Source organism: Sprattus sprattus (assembly GCF_963457725.1).
Source record: "Sprattus sprattus genome assembly, chromosome: 12".
NCBI lineage: Eukaryota > Metazoa > Chordata > Actinopteri > Clupeiformes > Clupeidae > Sprattus > Sprattus sprattus.
Window position 1 is genome coordinate 16188536 of NC_137910.1, and position 20366 is coordinate 16208901.

The 20366-nt window shown below is 48.0% G+C and overlaps 1 protein-coding gene across 2 annotated transcripts in view; it reads left to right on the plus strand.

Moving 5' to 3' along the window:
* LOC308373462 (vinculin-like) overlaps positions 1-20366 on the plus strand; it is a 58142-nt gene that overhangs the window by 34351 nt on the left and 3425 nt on the right. Inside the window, exons 7-19 of one of the 2 annotated variants that reach the window (XM_080848985.1) lie at positions 4391-4481; positions 5153-5300; positions 5579-5732; positions 6252-6427; positions 8891-9081; positions 9563-9762; positions 10568-10696; positions 10989-11138; positions 11343-11451; positions 11640-11942; positions 12761-12885; positions 13171-13359; positions 19198-19389. In XM_080848985.1, the coding sequence (XP_080705111.1) occupies positions 4391-4481; positions 5153-5300; positions 5579-5732; positions 6252-6427; positions 8891-9081; positions 9563-9762; positions 10568-10696; positions 10989-11138; positions 11343-11451; positions 11640-11942; positions 12761-12885; positions 13171-13359; positions 19198-19389 (2157 nt within the window). The remainder of the gene's footprint in view (positions 1-4390; positions 4482-5152; positions 5301-5578; positions 5733-6251; positions 6428-8890; positions 9082-9562; positions 9763-10567; positions 10697-10988; positions 11139-11342; positions 11452-11639; positions 11943-12760; positions 12886-13170; positions 13360-19197; positions 19390-20366) is intronic. The other variant, XM_080848986.1, reaches the window with a different exon arrangement.

The following is a 20366-nucleotide window of genomic DNA, read 5'->3' on the forward strand; positions in this document are numbered from 1 at the left end:
GATATGCTTCAGCATGAGGATGTGGTCTGACCTTTCTGGGGATCTGTGTGTGTGTGTGTGTGTGTGTGTGTGTGTGTGTGTGTGTGTGTGTGTGTGTGTGTGTGTGTGTGTGTGTGTGTGTGTGTGTGTGTGTGTGTGTGTGTGCGCGTGTGAGTTTAATGTGTATACTGTAAGTGCGTTTTGGTATTCTGTAACCTGTTTGTCTTTGGTAAAGCATGTCCCATAAAGAACTCTGGATGAATGAGTAAGGTCAGGCTGTGACACAAAGAAAGGGCATGCAAAGGAATGGTCTATGTCTTGTCTTGTGTGTGACGCTGACGAATCAACTGTGTCAGTAGTGGCTTCAGCCTGACCAATCAATTGTCAGTAGTGTCTTCAGACTGACCAATCAGCTGTCAGTAGTGGCTTCAGGTTGACCAATTAGCCGTGTCAGTAGTGGCTTCAGCCTGACCAATCAGCTGTCAGTAGTGGCTTCAGTTTGACCAATCAGCTGTCAGTAGTGGCTTCAGCCTGACCAATCAGCTGTCAGTAGTGGCACCAGACTGACCAATCAGCTGTGTCAGTAGTGGCTTCAGACTGACCAATCAGCTGTGTCAATAGTGGCTTCAGGCTGATCAATCAGCTGTGTCAGTAGTGGCTTCAGCCTAACCAATCAGCTGTCAGTAGTGGCTTCAGCCTGACCAATCAGCTGTCAGTAGTGGCTTCAGCCTGACCAATCAGCTGTGTCAGTAGTGGCATCAGGCTGATCAATCAGCTCTGTCTGTAAAGCTCTGTCTGTCTGCTTCAGGCTGCAGTAAATGGGCTCCTCTGGGCCACCCTGTTTTACTTGCCCTGAGGCCAAACACACACACCAACTGCTCATGAGTAAGATCAGGAGAGCTGATGAATTTTATGGAATATATTCTACAGGAGACTCATTAGGAGTGTGTGTGTGTGTGTGTGTGTGCATGTGTGTGTGTGTGTATATGTGTGTGTATATGTGTGTGTGCGTGCATGTGTGTGTGTCTGTGTGTGTGTGTGTGTGTGTGTGTGTGTGTGTGTGTGTAGAGAAAGAGATGGGTGTGGACACTCGGAAGTGGTGTCTCTTCAGAGCCAGCCATCTATCGTTTCATTAAACATTGATCACAAGCTCTAACGCCTACTCACCTTCCACACACACACACACACGCACACACATACACACAAATCATCCCTCCATCTGATGATGAGGAAGAGGATAATGCAAACACAACCAGTCATTCAAACAGACACATACACACATTTTGGATACGTTATTTTGTATTAGCCATTTTGCATGAATGTGTGTGTGAGTGTGTGTGTGTGTGTGTGTGTCTTTGTGTGCTTGCATGCAAAACTGGAGTGTGACTGTGTTTGTGTGTTTTTGTACACATGTGCATTCTAGCATGTATGATCTTGTGTGACTGGTCTCCCCACTAAAAGCCATTAATGGCTGCGTGTGTGTGTGTGTGTGTGTGTGTGTGTGTGTGTGTGTGTGTGTGTGTGTGTGTGTGTGTGTGTGTGTGTGTGTGTGTGTGTGTGTGTGACCTCTCTGTTTGTTGATGAAGACAGAAAAACCATCAGGGAAAGGAAACAGTCTGTTCTCCTCCTGACAAGTGATTGGCTGATGTGCTCTATTGAGACAGATGATTGGCCATCAAACCACAAACAGGAAATTACTTTCTGCAGGATGCTGTGTGTGTGTGTGTGTGTGTGTGTGTGTGTGTGTGTGTGTCTGTGTGTGTGTGTGTGTGTCTATCCTTATGTGTGTGTGTGTGTGTGTGTGTGTATGTGGGGAGAAGGTGAGAAGTGAGTTGGTAGTGGCTGTGGCTAGTTGGAATGGCATTGTTGTGTGGTAGTATTAGTGTGAATGCTGTTCCTCACATACAGATGCATAGACATACACACACACACACACACACACACACACACACACACACACACACACACACACACACACACACACACACACACACACACACACACACACACACACACACACACACGCACACACACACACCTACACACACACACACACACAAAAAACAAACACACACTGAATGTTGGGTGATCCCTGGTGGTCAAGTAGGTATCAGTGTGGTGACTCCCAATGGTCCATTGTATTAATGCATTATGAAATGTTAATAATGCATTATACATCATTCGTAAGGCTTGTAACGCACAACCCTGTTGCTTATTACACCCTAGAAGTTGTGTGTGTCCTTGGTGTGTGTTTGGTGTGTGGTTAAGAAACTTAGAGCAGTGCGAAAGGGAGGAGTGTGTGAGTGCAATGGAGGAGTGTCTCTTGTCGTCTTGTGGTGTGGCCATTTGAAATGAACAAGGAAATAAAATGAAGTCTGCCTGGCTGCCAGTGATGATGCTTCAGTCGGCAGCTGTAATTGGCTGTGATGATGCTTCAGTCGGCAGCTGTAATTGGCTGTGATGATGCTTCAGTCGTCAGCTGTAATTGGCTGTGATGATGCTTCAGTCGGCAGCTGTAATTGGCTGTGATGATGCTTCAGTCGGCAGCTGTAATTGGCTCTGATGATGCTTCTGTCGGCAGCTGTAATTGCCTGTGCTCGTTATCAAGATGTCGTCAGAAAGCAGTTCCCAATTTTAGGGTTAGGGTTTTTTGTCTGACTTGTCGAATTGATGTGTTTATATGTTTGTCATTTCCCTTTGTCTAATTGATATGTTTATATGTTTTCTAATTTCCCTTTGTCTAATTGATATGTTTATATGTTTCTAATTTCCCTTTGTCTTATTGATATGTTTATATGTTTCTAATTTCCCTTTGTCTTATTGATATGTTTATATGTTTCTAATTTTCCTTTGTCTAATTGATATGTTTATGTGTTTGTATTATATTATTTATTCCTAATGTCCCTCATCTCTCTGTCAGTCAGTCCATTCTCTCCTCTTCTTTCTTTCTATCCTTGTCCTTCTCTCTCATTTATCCTCTTTTTACTTTTCTCTCTTTCATAACCTCCTCCTTTCTCCTTCTCTCTCTCACACTATCTCTCTCTCACTCTATCTTTCTCTCTCCATCTCTCTCTGTCCTGTCTCTCTCCCTCGTTCCCTCTCTCTCTCCAACTCTATCGCTCACTCTTTCAATCTCTCTCGCTCCCTTTCTCCCCACTCTATTTCTCTCTATATATATCTCTCTCTCCTGTCTCGCTCCTTCAGTCCCTCTCTCTTTTCTGTCTCTCTCCGTAAGTCCCTCTCTCTCTCTCTCTCCCTCTCTCTCAAGTCTCTCTCCAACTCTCTCTCTCTCTCCTCTCTCTCTCTCCGTCCGTCCCTCTCTCTTTCTCTCTCTCTCTCTCTCTCTCTCTCTCTCAGAGTAGGAGTGCAGTAGAGCTTGAAGGGGTGATTATGTGCTCTGCTGCTGTTCTCATCTCTCACACAACCCAACAATGCCCTTCAACAGGGGCAAAACTCATGCACACACACACACACACACACACACATGCACACACACACACACACATTCACACACACACACACACACACACACACACACACATTTACAAACACACACACATGTTCACACACATACACACACACACACACACACACACACACACACACACACACACACACACACACACAGAGATACCCCCCCCCACACACACACACATACACACACACAGACACACACACACACACACACAAACACAGACACAGACACACACACACACATATGAACATGGATATGTACCCAAACACATATGTAGTACCCTAACAATTACACTCATGTTAGAACAGACCTCACCTTCAGTTCAGTTCCATCTAGAGAGGGTAGGTTAGTGGAGAAAGAATAGACAGAATAGAGTCCTCTTCCCCTTCTCCTCCTCTTCCCCTTCTCCTCCCTCTTCTCCTCTCCCCCCTATCCTCCCTCTCCTCTCTCTTCTCCCTCTTCTCCTTGTCCCCCTCTCCTCCCTCTTCTCCCTCTCCTCCCTCAACCCCCTCTTCTACTTTCCCGTTGGTTTTCTACTCTCTCTCCTTGTCAATCTCTTTTCTTTCTCCTCTCTCTCATTCTACGTGTTCTCTCACTTGCTGTCTAATTCTCTCTCTCCCTTTCTATCTCTCTGTCTAATTATCTCTCTCCCCCTCTCTATCTCTCTATCTAATTATCTCTCTCCCCCTCTCTATCTCTCTATCTAATTCTCTCTCCCCCCCTCTCTATCTCTCTATCTAATTCTCTCTCTCCCCCTCTCTATCTCTCTATCTAATTCTCTCTCTCCCCCTCTCTATCTCTCTGTCTAATTCTTTCTCTCCCCCTCTCTTTCTCTCTGTCTAATTCTTTCTCTCCCCCTCTCTTTCTCTCTGTCTAATTCTCTCTCCCCCTCTCTTTCTCTCTGTCTAATTCTCTCTCCCCCCCTCTCTCCTGCAGGATATGGAGGCGATGAAGCGGTCTCTGGCTCTGATTGACTCTAAGATGGCCGTGGCTAAAGCCTGGCTCAAAGACCCCAACGGCATGCCAGGTAAGACGCCCTGACCTCATGAGGGGGGGGGGGGGGGGGGGGGGGGGGGGCGGGTACAGCAGATTGAGGTGTGTGTGTGCCTGTGTTTGTGTGTGTGTTTGTTTGTGTGTGTGTGAGTGTTGGGGGGGGGGGTAATTAGGTTTAATGAGGCCTGGACTAAATTGGAGATATAGTTATTTGTTGTAGACTAAATTAACCAAATTATTCTAAATCACCATGCTCTGTGCTCTGAGCAGTGTGTGTGTGTGTGTGTGTGTGTTTGTGTAGATTAGAATAATCTGTCTTGTATATTTATGTCCAGTATTGTAGGAGGAGACACAGACACACATAGCAGACTCATTTTACCAGACAGACAGGAACCAGAACATGCTGTATGATGGCCTTACCGATATTCACCATTTCCTTTCTGACTATCTCCCCTCCTCCTCCCATTCTCCTCCTCCTCTCCTCCTTCTTGTCCTCTCCTCTCTCACCTCCTTTCCTCTCCTCTCCTCTCCTCTCCTCTCCTCTCCTCTCCTCTCCACTCTTTTTCTCATCTTTCATTCTCTTCTTCTCCTCTCCTTTCTCCTCTCCACTCATGTCCTCTGTTCCTGTCTTCTGTTTTTTCTCTCCTCTCCTCTGTCTTCTTCTCGACTGTGCACCTCCCCTGCATGTGTCCTCCGCTCCTGTAGGGGAGGCTGGTGAGCAGGCGGTGCGAGTGATCCTGGATGAAGCAGGGAAGGTGGGGGAGCTGTGTGCTGGGAAGGAGAGGAGGGAGATTCTGGGCGCGGGGAAAGCCCTCGGCCAGATGACCGACCAGGTGTCTGACCTCAGGGCCAGGTACGTTTAACACGCATACACACACACACAGACACACAGACACACACACACACACGCACACACACACACACACACACACACACATAGCTTATGTGCATAGCCCTGAGCCTCATATACATTATATGCACACACAAACTTGTATGAGTTTGTTCATCCAGTGTATGTATGTATGTGTGTGTGTGTGTGTGTGTGTGTGTGTGTGTGTGTGTGTGTGTGTGTGTGTGTGTGTGTGTGTGTGTCTGTGTGTGTGTGTCTGTGTTGTGTGGGTGTGTGTGTAGAGGGCAGGGCCCCACCCCGGTGGGCATGCAGAAAGCAGGGCAGGTGGGGCAGGGTCTGGACATGCTGGTGGCGAAAGTGGATAACGCAGCACGCAAGCTGGAGGCCGTCATAAACGCCAAGCAGGCCATCGCCAAGAGGATGGACGCCGCGCTGGTGAGATCTCTCCTTCTGTCTCTCCCTTTCCCTCTTCCTCTTCCTCTTCCTCTTCCTCTGTCTCTCACTCTCCCTCTGCCTCTCCCTCTCCATATCCCTATTCATCTCCCTCTCCTGTCTCTCCCTCTTTTTATCCCTCTTTCTTTTCCTCTTTCTTAGACTACACTGACCTTTGCCGTCCTGTACAAAGCTGCAAAAGTTTGTCAATGTCTCAAGGTTTATATGTGTCTTAAAGTTTGGTTGGGGTCTTTAGACCGGTCAGCATTTTAAGGTTGTCATTAAGGTCGTTCTCATGATAAAAAAGAACCCCTGGATGTTCCTATTCTGTGGCATTAAGCAAACATTGAAGACTTTAATGACATCACAAGCAGACTGTAGAGAAATATAGAGGCGTGGCTTCTTACTGCACCATGAGAACACCGGCTGGGGACAAGTAAACTTCACTTCACCTATTGTGTGAGTTGTGCTTCCTGTGATATAAAGCTCACTTCCTGCGTGTGGTGTGTGTCTTGTGAGCAGAGCTGGCTGGCGGACCCTAACGGCGGCCCGGAGGGGGAGGAGAACATCCGGGCGCTGCTGGCCGAGGCTAAGCGGGTGGCGGACATGTGTGAGGACCCGCGGGAGCGTGACGACATCCTGCGCTCCATCGGCGAGATCGCCGGACTCACCGCCAAACTGGTGGAGCTGCGCAAACAGTATGTCTGCTCGGACACACACACACTCATATGCAAACATGCACGTGCGTGTGTGTGTGTGTGTGTGTGTGTGTGTGTGTGTGTTTGTGTGTGTGTGTGTGTGTGTGTGTGTGTGTGTGTGTGTGTGTGTGTGTGTGTGTGTGGAATTGCATCTGCCGAGGAGAGAGTTTAGGAATAGAGCTTGTGCTTTCTGGATATAAAGCACACACTCATCTGCGTGTGTATGAGAAAGAGAGACATATATTGCTAATAGATTGCTTCCGCTCTGTGATTGGCTGGATATGAAGGATAACAAACTGAAGACTCATCAAACAGGGTCAAGATTAGTGCCTGAGGTCATATCACACACACACACACAAGATCACCAGATTTACTGTCAATCTCATGGAGCAACTCAAACAACTCGTCAGTACTTCACCTTCGGCCCACACATAAATGCAGTGTGTGAGTGTTTATATCTTCAACAACACGTGAGCTTGATACAATGGGATAACCCTCAGCAGGGTGACAGGCCATGCAGGTTGTTTGTAGATCAGTGCATGTGATGTGGAGGTCACAGAGAAATGCTACTGATGGCATTTAAGATGCCTAAGGCCAGTATGTGCGTCAGGCTAAGATGGCTATCTGATACCGGAGACGGCGCGGTACTTACCGGATCTGGTCCTGTCCGGCCCCTGCTTCTGCTGGCTGCCTTCTGTCATCAGATGTCACTCTGTGTAGATAAGGCAGCCGGTAAACTGGGGGAACCAGCTGTGTGACTCCACCCCTGAGTTATTATCAGGCGTTATCAGGAGCCACCCTGCCGCTCTGGACAGACAGGACCCTGATGGGCTGATGGGTTTGGGTGTGTCCATGTGACATATGTGGAGAATTACATTATTACTCTGTCTATCCATCTATGGAAGACAGTCAAGTCAAGCCTTATACATGGTTGGTATCGGGAGACAGTGGTACAGGAGGTAGAGAAGTCGTATAGTAATGTAACTAAATGTAAATGTAATGTAATGTAATGTAAATGGTATACCCAGCTGGTCTTAAGCCTTATGCATGGTTCGTATACCTAGCTTTGTATGGTCTTAAGCCTTATGCATGGTTGGTATACCTAGCTGGTCTTAAGCCTTATGCATGGTAGGTAAACTCAGCTGTGTATGGTCTTAAGCCTTATGCAGGGTTGGTAAACTCAGCTGTGTATGGTCTTAAGCCTTATGCAGGGTTGGTATACCCAGCTGTGTATGGTTTTAAGCCTTATGCATGGTTGGTATACCCAGCTGTGTATGGTTTTAAGCCTTATGCATGGTTGGTATACCCAGATGTGTATGGTTTTAAGCCTTATGCATGGTTGGTATACCCAGATGTGTATGGTTTTAAGCCTTATGCATGGTTGGTATACCCAGATGTGTATGGTCTTAAGTACTCTTTACTGTACTGCTGTAGTTACTGTTTGTATTCTCCCAAATTATGAATTGGGATAGCTTATTCCTAAGTATTGACAATAAATGTGGTGATGTAAACTGAATATATACTACTTTATAATTTAGGGTAATGTGCTGGTGCCATTCACTACAGAGTTAGTGGCACTAACTGCTAGTTTCACTGTGTAGACCGTGTCACCAGAACTACTGGGTCCCATGGTTAGCAGTAGGAGCATTGCCAATTGCCAGTTTCTCTCTGCAGACTGTGGCAACAGAGCTACTTGGTCCTACGGTTAGCAGCAGTAGCATTGCTAACGCGCCGTTGCTAACTGCTAGTTTCCCTCTGCAGACTGTGACACCAGAGCTACTGGATCCCATGGTTGGCAGCTGTAGCAATGCTAACTGCTAGTTTCTTTCTCTGCAGGCTGCTGGTGCAGGGGCGTGTGTCAGGCAGGTGGCTGGCCCTCCCAGAGTGGGTACGGTGCCTCAGGTGTTTAAAGTGGGGCGCCCGGCCTACAGGCCACAGCAGGTGGAGAGACTAAGTACAGATAAACTCTGCTGCTCTGCAATGCCCTCAAGTGGTGGATCTGGGAACTGTAGCAAAGTTAACTCCTCTGGATGTATAGACCTGCTCTCAGAAATCTCTTGTCTCTTATTTCCCCCGGTGGTGCATTTGGGTTCTGTGGAGAGACCGACTTAGTACAACTAAACTCGGGGGGTCTGGGGTCTGACTCAGTGAAACTAACCTCTCTCTGCTGGGCTGATTGTGGAAGTGGCCTCTCAGTCAGGCTCATCCAGGTGCTGGGAGGTGTGTGTGCTGGTTTTGTCACACTCTCGTGGATTATAGTGTGTGTCTTTTCTCTCCTCTCTTGTTCTTTCACTTTCTCTTCTAATGCCTCTTTTCCCACTCGGTCCTTGTTTTCTCGTTCCCTTCAAACATCACTTTCTCTCCAATTCTCTATTTCACCTCTTATCTCTCTTTCTCCTCCTCTCTCGTCCATCTCTCTCTCTATCCATCTCCCTCTCTCCCCCTTCCTCTGTCTCCCCCTAGGGGTAAGGGGAACACCCCAGAGGCGCGGGCGTTGGCGAAGCAGATAGGCGAGGCGCTGCAGACGCTGCAGGTGAAGGTGAACCGCGCCGTGGCCAACATGAGACCCGCCAAAGCCGCCGTCACGCTGGATGGCAAGATGGAGCAGGCCCTACGCTGGATCAACAACCCCAACGTGGATGACAACGGAGTGGGTATGGAACACACACACACACACACATGCACACACACACACACACACACACACAGACATGATCACATATACACTATTTCTAGACACACAAACACACTCCCTCTCTCTCTTTCTCTTAACAAACACATCGGACACACACACACACTCTCTTTCTCTCTACACACACACACACAAACACAGACATGATCACACATACACTCTCTCTACACAAACACACTCTCTCTCTCACATGCACACTGTCACTCTTCCACAGTGGAGGGGATGAAGCAGGAAACTAACCCAAGACTCTTCCATAACAGCTGAATGCCTCTAGCCTCAAAACACATACAAAATACCTTACTAACACCACAAACACACTTACACCACACACTTACACTTACACTCACACTGATTATTTGTCTAATTCCCTCTGTCTCACCTCCTTCTCATTCTCAATCTCTCCATCTTTCCCTCTTCCACCCCTCCCTCTCCCCTGCCCCCAGGTCAGGCAGCGATCCGGGGTCTGATAGCGGAGGGGCGTCGTCTGGCGAGCTCCCTGCCGGCTCCGTACCGGCAGGACCTGCTGGCCCGCTGTGACCGCGCGGAGCAGCTGATGATGCTGCTGGCAGACATGGCCGCCCGTGGGGAGGGGGAGACGCCACAGGCACGCGCTGTGGCCGCACAACTACTGGAGTCACTCAAGGTAAGGTGACACACAAACGAACACACATTTTAAACAAGAGTGATTGGCATCTGTGCCCAGGTCTAAGAGAGGTTGGCATCTGTGCCGAGGTCTAGGAGAGACTGGCATCTGTACCCAGGTCTAGGAGAGATTGGCATCTGTGCCCAGGTCTAGGAGAGATTGTGTGCATCTTAAGTCAGGTGAGCCCTGAGCTGAGGCCTGGGGTGGTCTGAGACTAAATGCCTCAGTGTGTGTTTATTTAGTGTGAGTGTGAGTATTTACTTCAGTAAATGTGTGTATCCATATCGGTGTGTGTGTGTGTTTATGTGAGTGTGTGTGTGTACATGCACAATGCTGCTGTTACAGTAAGCTGTTAAAGAGCTCCATCAAGTGGCATTAATGGATACTGCATCCTGTTTAACAGAAGGCCTCAAACATCACAGTACTTTTGGGCAGATGGGAACTCAACCACTCAAAGGAAGCCACACAACACACACACTCATAAGAAGCCACACAACACACACACACACACTCATAAGAAGCCACACACACACACACACACAAACACACACTCAGAAGAAGCCCCACTAAGAGTTATAATCACCATGCTGGTAGGATATGAGTTTCATAAAGATGTTAAAGGGGCCTCTGACATGGGAACAGATACAGCATTTGTTGAATAGACATGGCCACACACACACACACACACACACACACACACACACACACACACACACACACACACACACAATGGCCACCCACACTCAATGTCTATTGAATACAATGATGTGTAATTGTGATTTACTGTGCTGTGTTGTGCTGCCAGGACATGAAGGCTAAGATGCAGGAAGCCATGACGCAGGAAGTGTCTGATGTCTTCAGCGACACGACCACTCCCATCAAACTACTGGCTGTAGCTGCCACCGCACCCCCAGAGGCACCCAACAGAGGGGAGGTGCGTTTATAAACACACAAACACTCTCTCACACACACACACACACACACACACACACATGAAACAGGCACTTACACACATGAGACACACACACACACACACACACACACACACACACACACACGATCCCATCAAACTACTGCCACCACGGCACCAGAGGCACCTAACAGAGAGGAGGTGCGTTTATAGACACACACACACACATGAGACCCACACACACACACAAAAGACACACACACACACACACCCACACGAGTGTATGTGTGTAGTAATAATCGTATGTCTTGTGCAGGTGTTTGAAGAGCGGGCCTGTAACTTTGAGAATCATGCTAACCGTCTGGGTGCCACCGCAGAGAAGGCCGCTGCCGTGGGGACAGCCAATAGGACGACAGCAGAGGGCATCCAGGCTGCAGTGAAGTCAGCCAGGGAACTGACACCTCAGGTACACACACACACACTCTCTCTCTCTACACAAACATGCAAACACACACTCACTCTCTCTCTCTCTACACAAACATTCACACACACACACTCTCTCTCTCTCTCTACACACAGACACACATCACTCAGGATGACACAACATTAATGTGTGAATAACCGTATGTGTGTGTGCGTGTGTTTGTGTGTGTGTGTGTGTGTTCATCAGGTGGTCTCTGCTGCTCGTATCCTTCTGAAGAACCCAGGAAACCAACCTGCGTACGAGCACTTTGAAACCATGAAGAACCAGTGGATTGATAACATTGAGAAACTCACAGGTACAGTAACTGTGTGTGTTTGGAGGGAAGTTTTGATGTGTGTGAGCGTGTGTGTGTCTGTGTGTGTATGGACAGAGAAGTAGCTTTTTATTTTGAATGATGTGAAGACTGAATACACATAAATGAACACCAACTAACTGTTGCCGTGCAACACATTCTGTGTGTGTGGGTTTTGTGTGTGTGTGTAGCTCTGGTAGATGAGGCCATCGACACTAAGTCGCTGTTGGATGCGTCTGAGGAGGCCATTAAGAAGGACATCGATAAATGCCGTGTTGCCATGGCGAACGTCCAGCCTCAGATGCTGGTTGCCGGGGCGACGAGCATTGCGCGGAGGGCCAATCGGATCCTGCTGGTGGCGAAGCGTGAGGTGGAGAACTCCGAGGACCCAAAGTTTCGGGAGATGGTGAAGGCAGCGTCCGATGATCTCAGCAGGACCATCTCACCCATGGTGATGGATGCCAAGGCTGTGGCAGGCAACATCCAGGAACCAGGTAAGATAGGCAGCACAGGTAAGATAGACAGCACAGGTAAGATAGACAGCACAGGTAAGATAAACAGCACAGGGGAGACAGACAGCACAGGTGACCAGACAGCACAGGTGAGACATCCAGGACCCAGCTAAGATAGACAGCACAGGTGACCCGTCAGCACAGATGAGACAGACGGCACAGGTGAGACATTCAGGACCCAGGTAAGATAAACAGCACAGGGGAGACAGACAGCACAGGTGACCAGACAGCACAGGTGAGACATCCAGGACCCAGGTAAGATAGACAGCACTGGTGAGACAGACAGCACAGGTAAGATAGACAGCACAGGTAAGATAGACAGCACAGGTGATGCAGACAGCACAGGTAAGATAGACAGACAGCACAGGTGAGACAGACAGACAGCACAGGTGATGCAGACAGCACAGGTAAGACAGACAGCACAAGTGAGACAGACAGACAGCACAGGTGACCAGACAGCACAGGTGAGACAGACAGACAGCAAAGGTGACTGGACAGCAGGTAAGATAGACCGCACAGGTGAGGCAGACAGCACAGGGGAGAGTGCTCACCAGCCGAGACACAGGACAGGTGAGACGGATAGGAGAGGTGAGGCAGATAGCACAGGTCAATGAGTCCAGGGTGAGAGAGTGAGCCGAGGTGAGAGAGTTAGTCCAGGTAGTTCTAATGTTGTGGAAAGGTGAAGAGCTTGTGAGGTGAGCCCAGAGAGTGGGAATGTGTGTGTGTGTGTGTGTGTGTGTGTGTGTCTCTGTGTGTGTATGAATGAATATATGTGTATCTGACTCACTCTCTCTGTGCAGGCCTGCAGAAGAACTTCCTGGACTCTGGCTACAGGATCCTGGCGGCCGTGGGCAAAGTGAGAGAGGCCTTCAACCCCCAGGAACTAGACTTCCCCCCACCACCACCAGACCTGGATCAGCTGCATGTGAGTTACAGATACACACACACACACACACACACACACACACACAAAAACACACACACACACACACACACACACACACACACACACACACACACACACACGCAGTGTTTACATTCACTCCTCCCTCTCTTTCTCTTCTTCCTCTCTTCCTTTCCCCTTCCATCTCTCATTTCTCCTGCATTCTTTCTCTTCTTTTTTAATGTTCTCTCCCTCCTCTCTTTCTTTTCCTTCTTCCTCTGATGTTATTTTTCCTCCTCTCTCCACCCCCCCCACCCCCTCAACCAGGTGTGTAACGAAGAGCAGGCCCCTCCTAAGCCCCCGCTGCCTGAGGGTGAGGTGCCCCCTCCCCGGCCCCCCCCTCCTGAGGAGAAGGATGAGGAGTTCCCGGATCAAAAGGTGGGGGAGGTGGTGAGTGAGCCCATGATGGTGGCCGCCCGCCAGCTGCACGACGAGGCCCGCAAGTGGTCCAGCAAGGTGAGCACCTCTGCCGCTGCACTGCACACTCCAACCCACTGGAGGGCGCTATGCAACAAGGCAGTGCACACACCACACCACTGGAGGCCGGGTTTAACATGTTTTCCAGATCACAAATCCAGTGCTATCACATCTGTAGCTTAAACTTAAAATACCAGCAGAGACAGCACGACACTGCTCCAGATTACAGTAGTAATGAATTACATGAACTCCACACCACATGGGGGTGCTGTAACCCTTGTAGTTCCAGCACCAAATCACAGGACTATATTTTACACACTAATCAGTTGGAGTGATGCTGCATCTGCAGTGTAATCTAACAACAGGAGGGGCCGTACATGCAGTACAAACTCCTACCACATGAGAGCTCCACTGTCTGCACCACACAATCCAGAAGAACGATGATCTCTAAAATCACTTCCCTAGTTTGAGGGAAAGATGAAGAGTCCACTAGCAGACAGAATGTCTTCATCCACCCAGTGAACCAGCAGATTTCACCCATTTCCCTCAGTCTGTTCATCTGCTTGCCAGACGTTCTGAAGTCGGAGGAGCCCAAGTTGGGTTGATTTTGTGGAGACATGTGGAGACATGTGGACACCGGCTTGAAACCAACCATTTGTCTTCAGTTCACCTTGGATCTTGACTGGCATGTCTTCCTTTGGTTGAACATCCATCAGATGAGCCCAATGTAGAGACTGATATGGCATAAAAAATGAGCCGATGTTCTGACTCAAAGTGATTCTCAAATAAATATTCTCGATTCAGCACTTATAATTAGGATTTTCTGTCGTATAAGCTTTCTAGTGAAAAGATTAGGTTGGCTCGAAGAACCGGATAGGACTTGAGCTTTCTGAACCTTGCAGTGCAGTTTGTAACTGGACGATGTGTTGCAGGTGCATAATACTGAGTAAGGGATAGGGTTTACTCTGCCTCTGTGTCTGTGTCTGTACGCCTCATCTCGTAAACCAGTTATCTGTTAAACTTCTTGTGATCCTCTGAACTGGGAGATCCCACAGGGAAGTTAGTATGTGTCTCCTCCAGCAGGGGGCCTTGTAGTTAGTGTCTCTTTGAGCAGGGGGCCTTGTAGTTAGTGTCTCCTCCAGCAGGGGGCCTTGTAGTTAGTGTCTCTTTGAGCAAGGGGCCTTGTAGTTAGTGTTGCTTCCAGCAGGGGGCCTTGTAGTTAGTGTCTCCTCCAGCAGGGGGCCTTGTAGTTAGTGTCTCCTCCAACAGGGGGCCTTGTAGTCAGTGTCTCCTACAGCAGGGGGCCTTGTAGTTAGTGTCTCCTCCAGAAGGGAGCCTAGTAGTTAGTGTCTACTCCAACAGGGGGCCTTGTAGTTAGTGTCTCCTCCAGCAGGGGGCCTTGTAGTTGGTGTCTCCTCCAGAAGGGGGCCTTGTAGTTAGTGTCTACTCCAGCAGGGGGCCTTGTAGTTAGTGTCTCCTCCAACAGGGGGCCTTGTAGTTAGTGTCTCCTACAGCAGGGGGCCTTGTAGTTAGTGTCTCCTCCAGAAGGGAGCCTTGTAGTTAGTGTCTCCTCCAGCAGGGGGCCTTGTAGTGAGTGTCTCCTCCAGCAGGGGGCCTTGTAGTTAGTGTCTCCTCCAGCAGGGGGCCTTGTAGTTAGTGTCTCCTCCAGCAGGGGGCCTTGTAGTTAGTGTCTCCTCCAGCAGGGGGCCTTGTAGTCTCCTCCAGAAGGGGGCCTTGTAGTTAGTGTCGCTTCCAACAGGGGGCCTTGTAGTTAGTGTCTCTACCGCTATCTGCTGTGCAGGGAACCACTGTAGGATCTTGTGTGGAAGATCTCTTCCAAATCAGGGCCATTACTGTGCCAGATCAGGGCCATAACGGTACCAGATCAGGGCCATAACGGTACCAGATCATCAGGATTGGATGTATGAACACATGATATATGGAGGTTCTTCAATGTAACGTATCCTCTGCATTTATGCCCTCATCAGTTACTATCCTAGATTATGAGGATTTTTGTGCCAAAGAAGAGGCAGAGTGTGTGTGTGTGTGTGTGCTTGTGTGTGTAAATGTTATTCTCAATATGTCTTCCATTTTTTTGTGTGTGTTGCATTATGGACTCATCTGTTTATAACACACACTGAAGGTGTTTGTAGACCTCCTGCATCCAACCCTCTGTATTTGTCACTGTTCGAAGGGCCCAAACCCCCACCCATCCAGTGCATATCTTCAGCCTCCACCCCGGGTCCCATTAACAATCCCAAACTAAGCCCTAACATTGTATGCAATATAGTCTGGATATGAATAGTCTTGGTAATCATTTAAACAATCTATCTGTGCCAAATAAGTGGATATCCTGGGACAAGAAATCCTAGTTCCTGAAAAAAAATAGCTCATGCGTCTTCAAAATCTTTGAGGTGAGTTAATTAGAGACAGTGGGCAAAACCCAAAGCCTTGCACTGCACGAAAAGCAAGATTATCGGGCCCGTAAACGCTGTGATACTGCCGCGAATGATAGGCATTCCTGGTTGATAGCGGACATTCCCCCGAAATTTCCGTCTGCCGCAAATTAACGGAATTTCCGGCATACAGGCCAAGAGGGGAGAGGGAGGCGATGTGTTACTTCTCACCTCCCGCTGACAGAGGTGTGAAAGGCTCTTATTAGCATATTGACTGTCAGCAGTCTAGCCACACACACCCTGCTGCAGCCATTGGTTGAAAACGACAAGGAATTTAATTAAAACGTCTTGTGATGAGACAGAATGAGATTCTGTCTATTGGTCAGCTTTCAACTGACAAAACGTAACCCCTCCCATTTACAGCTATTGCCCCTTAAAAACGAAATTAAAATGTACACGATAATAATTTAATTAATATTCTGTCTTTAGGGTTTTGCTCCGGGGTTATCACATTTCTTGATTTGCCTTCCGTTTTCAGAGTTCTGTCTTTAGGGTTTTGATTTCGTGGTTATCACGATTCTTGCTTTGCCTTTCATTTTCAGAGTTCGAGGGTTGCAATGTACTTTCGAGGCTGTTCCACTCATATTCCGGAGCTTCCTCTCTGTAATGTTCTTGAGATTCACTTTTGGCATGTAATTATACAGAGTCGGGCTTTGTCTGATATTGAGATAGTCATTTCGCAGCTTGGGACATGTTTGCCACTCGTGAATATCTAACCTGTGTCTTTTCAGGTAGATTTTGAAATCTTACGCAAGCTTTGCGAGCTTCGAACCTGCGCTCTTCAGGTTAATGGTACTGTGTACCTAATGGTGCTGTGTCTAACCGCTTAGCCACGTTGCTGGTAAGGATTTAGCTCGTCGGTGCGACCAAGTCACTGGTTTATCATTCCTCTAGGGTTAGGGTTAGGGTTCTCTTCTGTAACTGGAGCGTGGGAATTCGGAATTGTTTAGTGGACTTATGTGAAGTTTTAAATAGCCTATGTTAACTTAAAGGCGCCCGAGGCAACATTAGAAACTTTAGACTCGAATAATAAACGTTCAATTTCTAGTCTTTTTTACACGTAGTAAGTTTCAATAACACCATACCATTACATAACGACATTCAAGGAGCAAAGATGAGACGTCGTTGTGTGGTGAGAACTGATAAAAAAAAATCGCCTGCCTTCTGTTTTCCATGGGAGATACATTATACTAGAAATGGCTTAGCATGGGCGGGATGGGGAAAGATAACACCTTTCCATCCAGACGCAAATTTAGCTAATCGGAATCTGTAAGTGGTTTCTAGATATATATATAGTTGATCTGTCTTATTTGACGAAGCAGTGAGTTAGCTGTCTTTCAATATCTCTTGTCGAATTATCTCACATGTTTATGGTGGTATGTGTTTAAACGTTTTAACTTAGGCTATGTGTAATGTTCCTTACTTATATATTATTATTTCACCTTAATGTTCTTGAGGTTCGTTTCTGGCATGTAATTATACAGAGTCAGTTGTTTTCAATCCAGGTCAATTCAATTAACATAACAAAACCTAGGCCAGGCCAAGGGGAAGGGGGGGGGGGGGTGCTTTCACACCAATGTGGGCTTCTACGGCAATACACAGGGTCGAAGACTGTCGTAAATCCCACATTTCATGCAGTGTTGAGAGTTTCTTTATACTAGGCGTCCAGTCTTGCCTCACTTTAATCTCACTCTTATGTCGGTGGAGTCACTGATATGGCCGGCAACAGTCGAGTCTGACCTCTGTCACACTTGGCACAGAGAGGTGGAGATGTGAAGGATCATGGAACTAAATCTAAGTGCTGGAACTCCTCAGAAGCAGAGGGAGTTGTGGTACCTCCCATGACTCAGCAGGCTGCAGCCAATGAGGAGCTAGCAGACTTTGCTGCCCCCCATTAGTTTAGCAATTCTGCTGTAGCTTTAGCTTAGCTTGCTAGCAACAGGAATGCTAAGTGGCTCTTTCCAGTGTTGTGGTAGGACATAGATAGCCCTAACAGATCTAACCCCACTAGTGTATGTGTCTTCATTCCACTGAGTTTGTGATTCATTCAATGGCAGTTGGTGGCTTATTTCACTGAGGAGGCAGACTACACAACATGCGCACGCACACACAAACACACACACACATACGTGCGCACACACACACTCACCCACACCCACACCCACACCCACACACACACACACACACACACACACACACACACACACACACACACACACAATCAAGTTCTTGTAAGAGTGTCCTGCTACAGGATCAAATTGAGTGAAGGTCAATCAGCTGACCTTCCAAAGTCTCAGCCACAGACTCAACTCCACACAAATATCATCTGGCTTCTGTGCACCTAGGATACCATTGTCAATTAGAGCCAAAAAATAGTACTCGCACTACCAGAGCAGGGGCGTCCCTCTCTACCTTCAAGAAGCTATTGAAGACCCAACTCTTTAGAGAGCACCTCCCTTCCTAACTGGCACCTTGACTAGTGCTTAACCTGTACTTACGTTCCTGCATTGTTTTTTACTTTTCTACTTTTACTATTTCGTATGTAAATTAGTATTGATTGTTACACCCGGTTTTTGTTGCTCTTAGATTGACTGTTCTCTCCCTTGTACGTCGCTTTGGACAAAAGCATCTACTAAATGACTAAATGGTAATGTAAAAATAGGAATGGCAGTGCCATATCCCCCACTCTTGGCATTCATTTGGGCTAGCTTTGGCAGACCTTATGCCACTACAGGGAAGTTAAAAAAAAAGTTGAATTGTGAATGGTTGAAAAGTAAAGTGATGCTAGCCTCCGTTGAACTTTTTTTCAGGATGCTGGATGTTACAAAATTAACTGTATTCTGAATGGTTGGGGTTTGTTTCTGAAGGGGTGGGTCTCACACAGTGGCCCAATGTCCGCTACACAATAACGTCTGACGATAACCTTACCAAAATTGCACTATTTTTACTGAATAAATACACAAAGAATCTTAGACGTATTGTCGTCACAGATAACTCTTTTTTGTTTTCTTCTAAAATTTCCCAGGAGGCATTTCCCCCCTTGTCTCCTCTGAAGAGCCACCGCTGGCTTAATTATTTAGCTGAACTGAACCGATTGCCAAAACTGAACCGATTGCCAAAGCTGCCTGTCCTCCTCCCGCTTTCTTCTCTTGACCTATCCCTTCTACCCTCATCCACCCCTCCACCTTCCCCCTCTCTCTCTCCTCTCCTGTAGGTTTCCATCCAGTGCCTCACACTAACTCTCTTCTTCTTTCTCCACGTTGCCCTCCCCCTCTGCCCCCCCCTCCTCTCCCCTCCTCTCCTCTCGTCCTCTGGCCTCTCATCCCCTCTCCTCCACTCCCCTCCCCTCCTATCCTCCTCTCCCCATCCACCCCTCCTTCCCTCGCCTCCCTTCCTCCCCTCCCCTGCCCCCCCTGGTCAGCCGGAGGACTCAGGCGAAGGCTTTGATGGGGCAGAGGGCGATGTTGATGTTGACGATGATGACGAGTTCACAGACAACGAGGACGATTTCGAGCCTGAGCTGATGCTCATACCCACCAATCAGCCAGTTAACCAGCCCATGCTGGCTGCCGCCCAGGCTTTGCACCAGGAAGCTCGCAAGTGGTCCAGTAAGGTACTTCCTGCTTCTGCCGCCCCGCGGCCCTCTGGGGGCCTGGGCGGGGCCTCTGTGCGGGGACGCCCCTGCTGTTACTGTGGTGACTGCTGCATCTCATGTAGATCTGTTGGTGTTGGGGCTGGTGATGATGTTATTGGTGCTGAGGTTGCCCTTGGCGACCGTTGGAATGGCAAGTTTGACGTGCACTTCTGGTTGTTTTTTTTTTTTTTAATGAAATGATGCTGGCTTCACAAGTGTATCCTGCTCGAGTTTTCGCAATAATACATGCATATATCTTTGCATATATTTGAGAGTGCCACGCCCAGCAAACGCAGCCCCTCCAATCAGAGGAGGTGATCACACTCCCACTGCAATCTGCTCTGCACTTGCCCAGCCCACCCCTGTGAAGCCAAGGATGACAGTTTCCCCATGACTTCAGGGTTTCCATGACGATGAAGTCATGTCACCTGCCTGGTGTTGCTGTTTCTCAACCACCATTTTGTTTGTTTGTTTGTTTGGTCACAATATTAACCCATTAACCCTTGACTGACTGGAACCAGTTGCATCACGTGACGGTCGGTTAACATGAAAGGTCTGCATGTGTATGTATCAGACAAACACCCTTTGCGTGTGTGTGTGTGTGTGTGTGAGGGAGACCATCACATCCTGAAGATGAGGTCAAGTGAGAAGACTGAACTGGACTCCTTACTGTTGCCCGGTTACTGTTGCCGGCCCATCTTCCTTCCGCCCCACCACCAGACTAACCGATAAAGAGAATAATGAGGCACCGTGTGTGTGTGTGTGTGTTTGAGATGGCCACTTTTAACTCACCTGTTCTGTGGAGCACACTGAGGATGATTCGTTTGAAGACAGCAGTCTTCAGGGTTTGAGTTGAAATTGAAGTTTTGAAGTTTTCAGAATAGTTTGGATAAGGAGAGCACTTAAAAAAGTGGAGGGGCAACACACAAATAAATCCTCTTTCCACAGTTAGAACT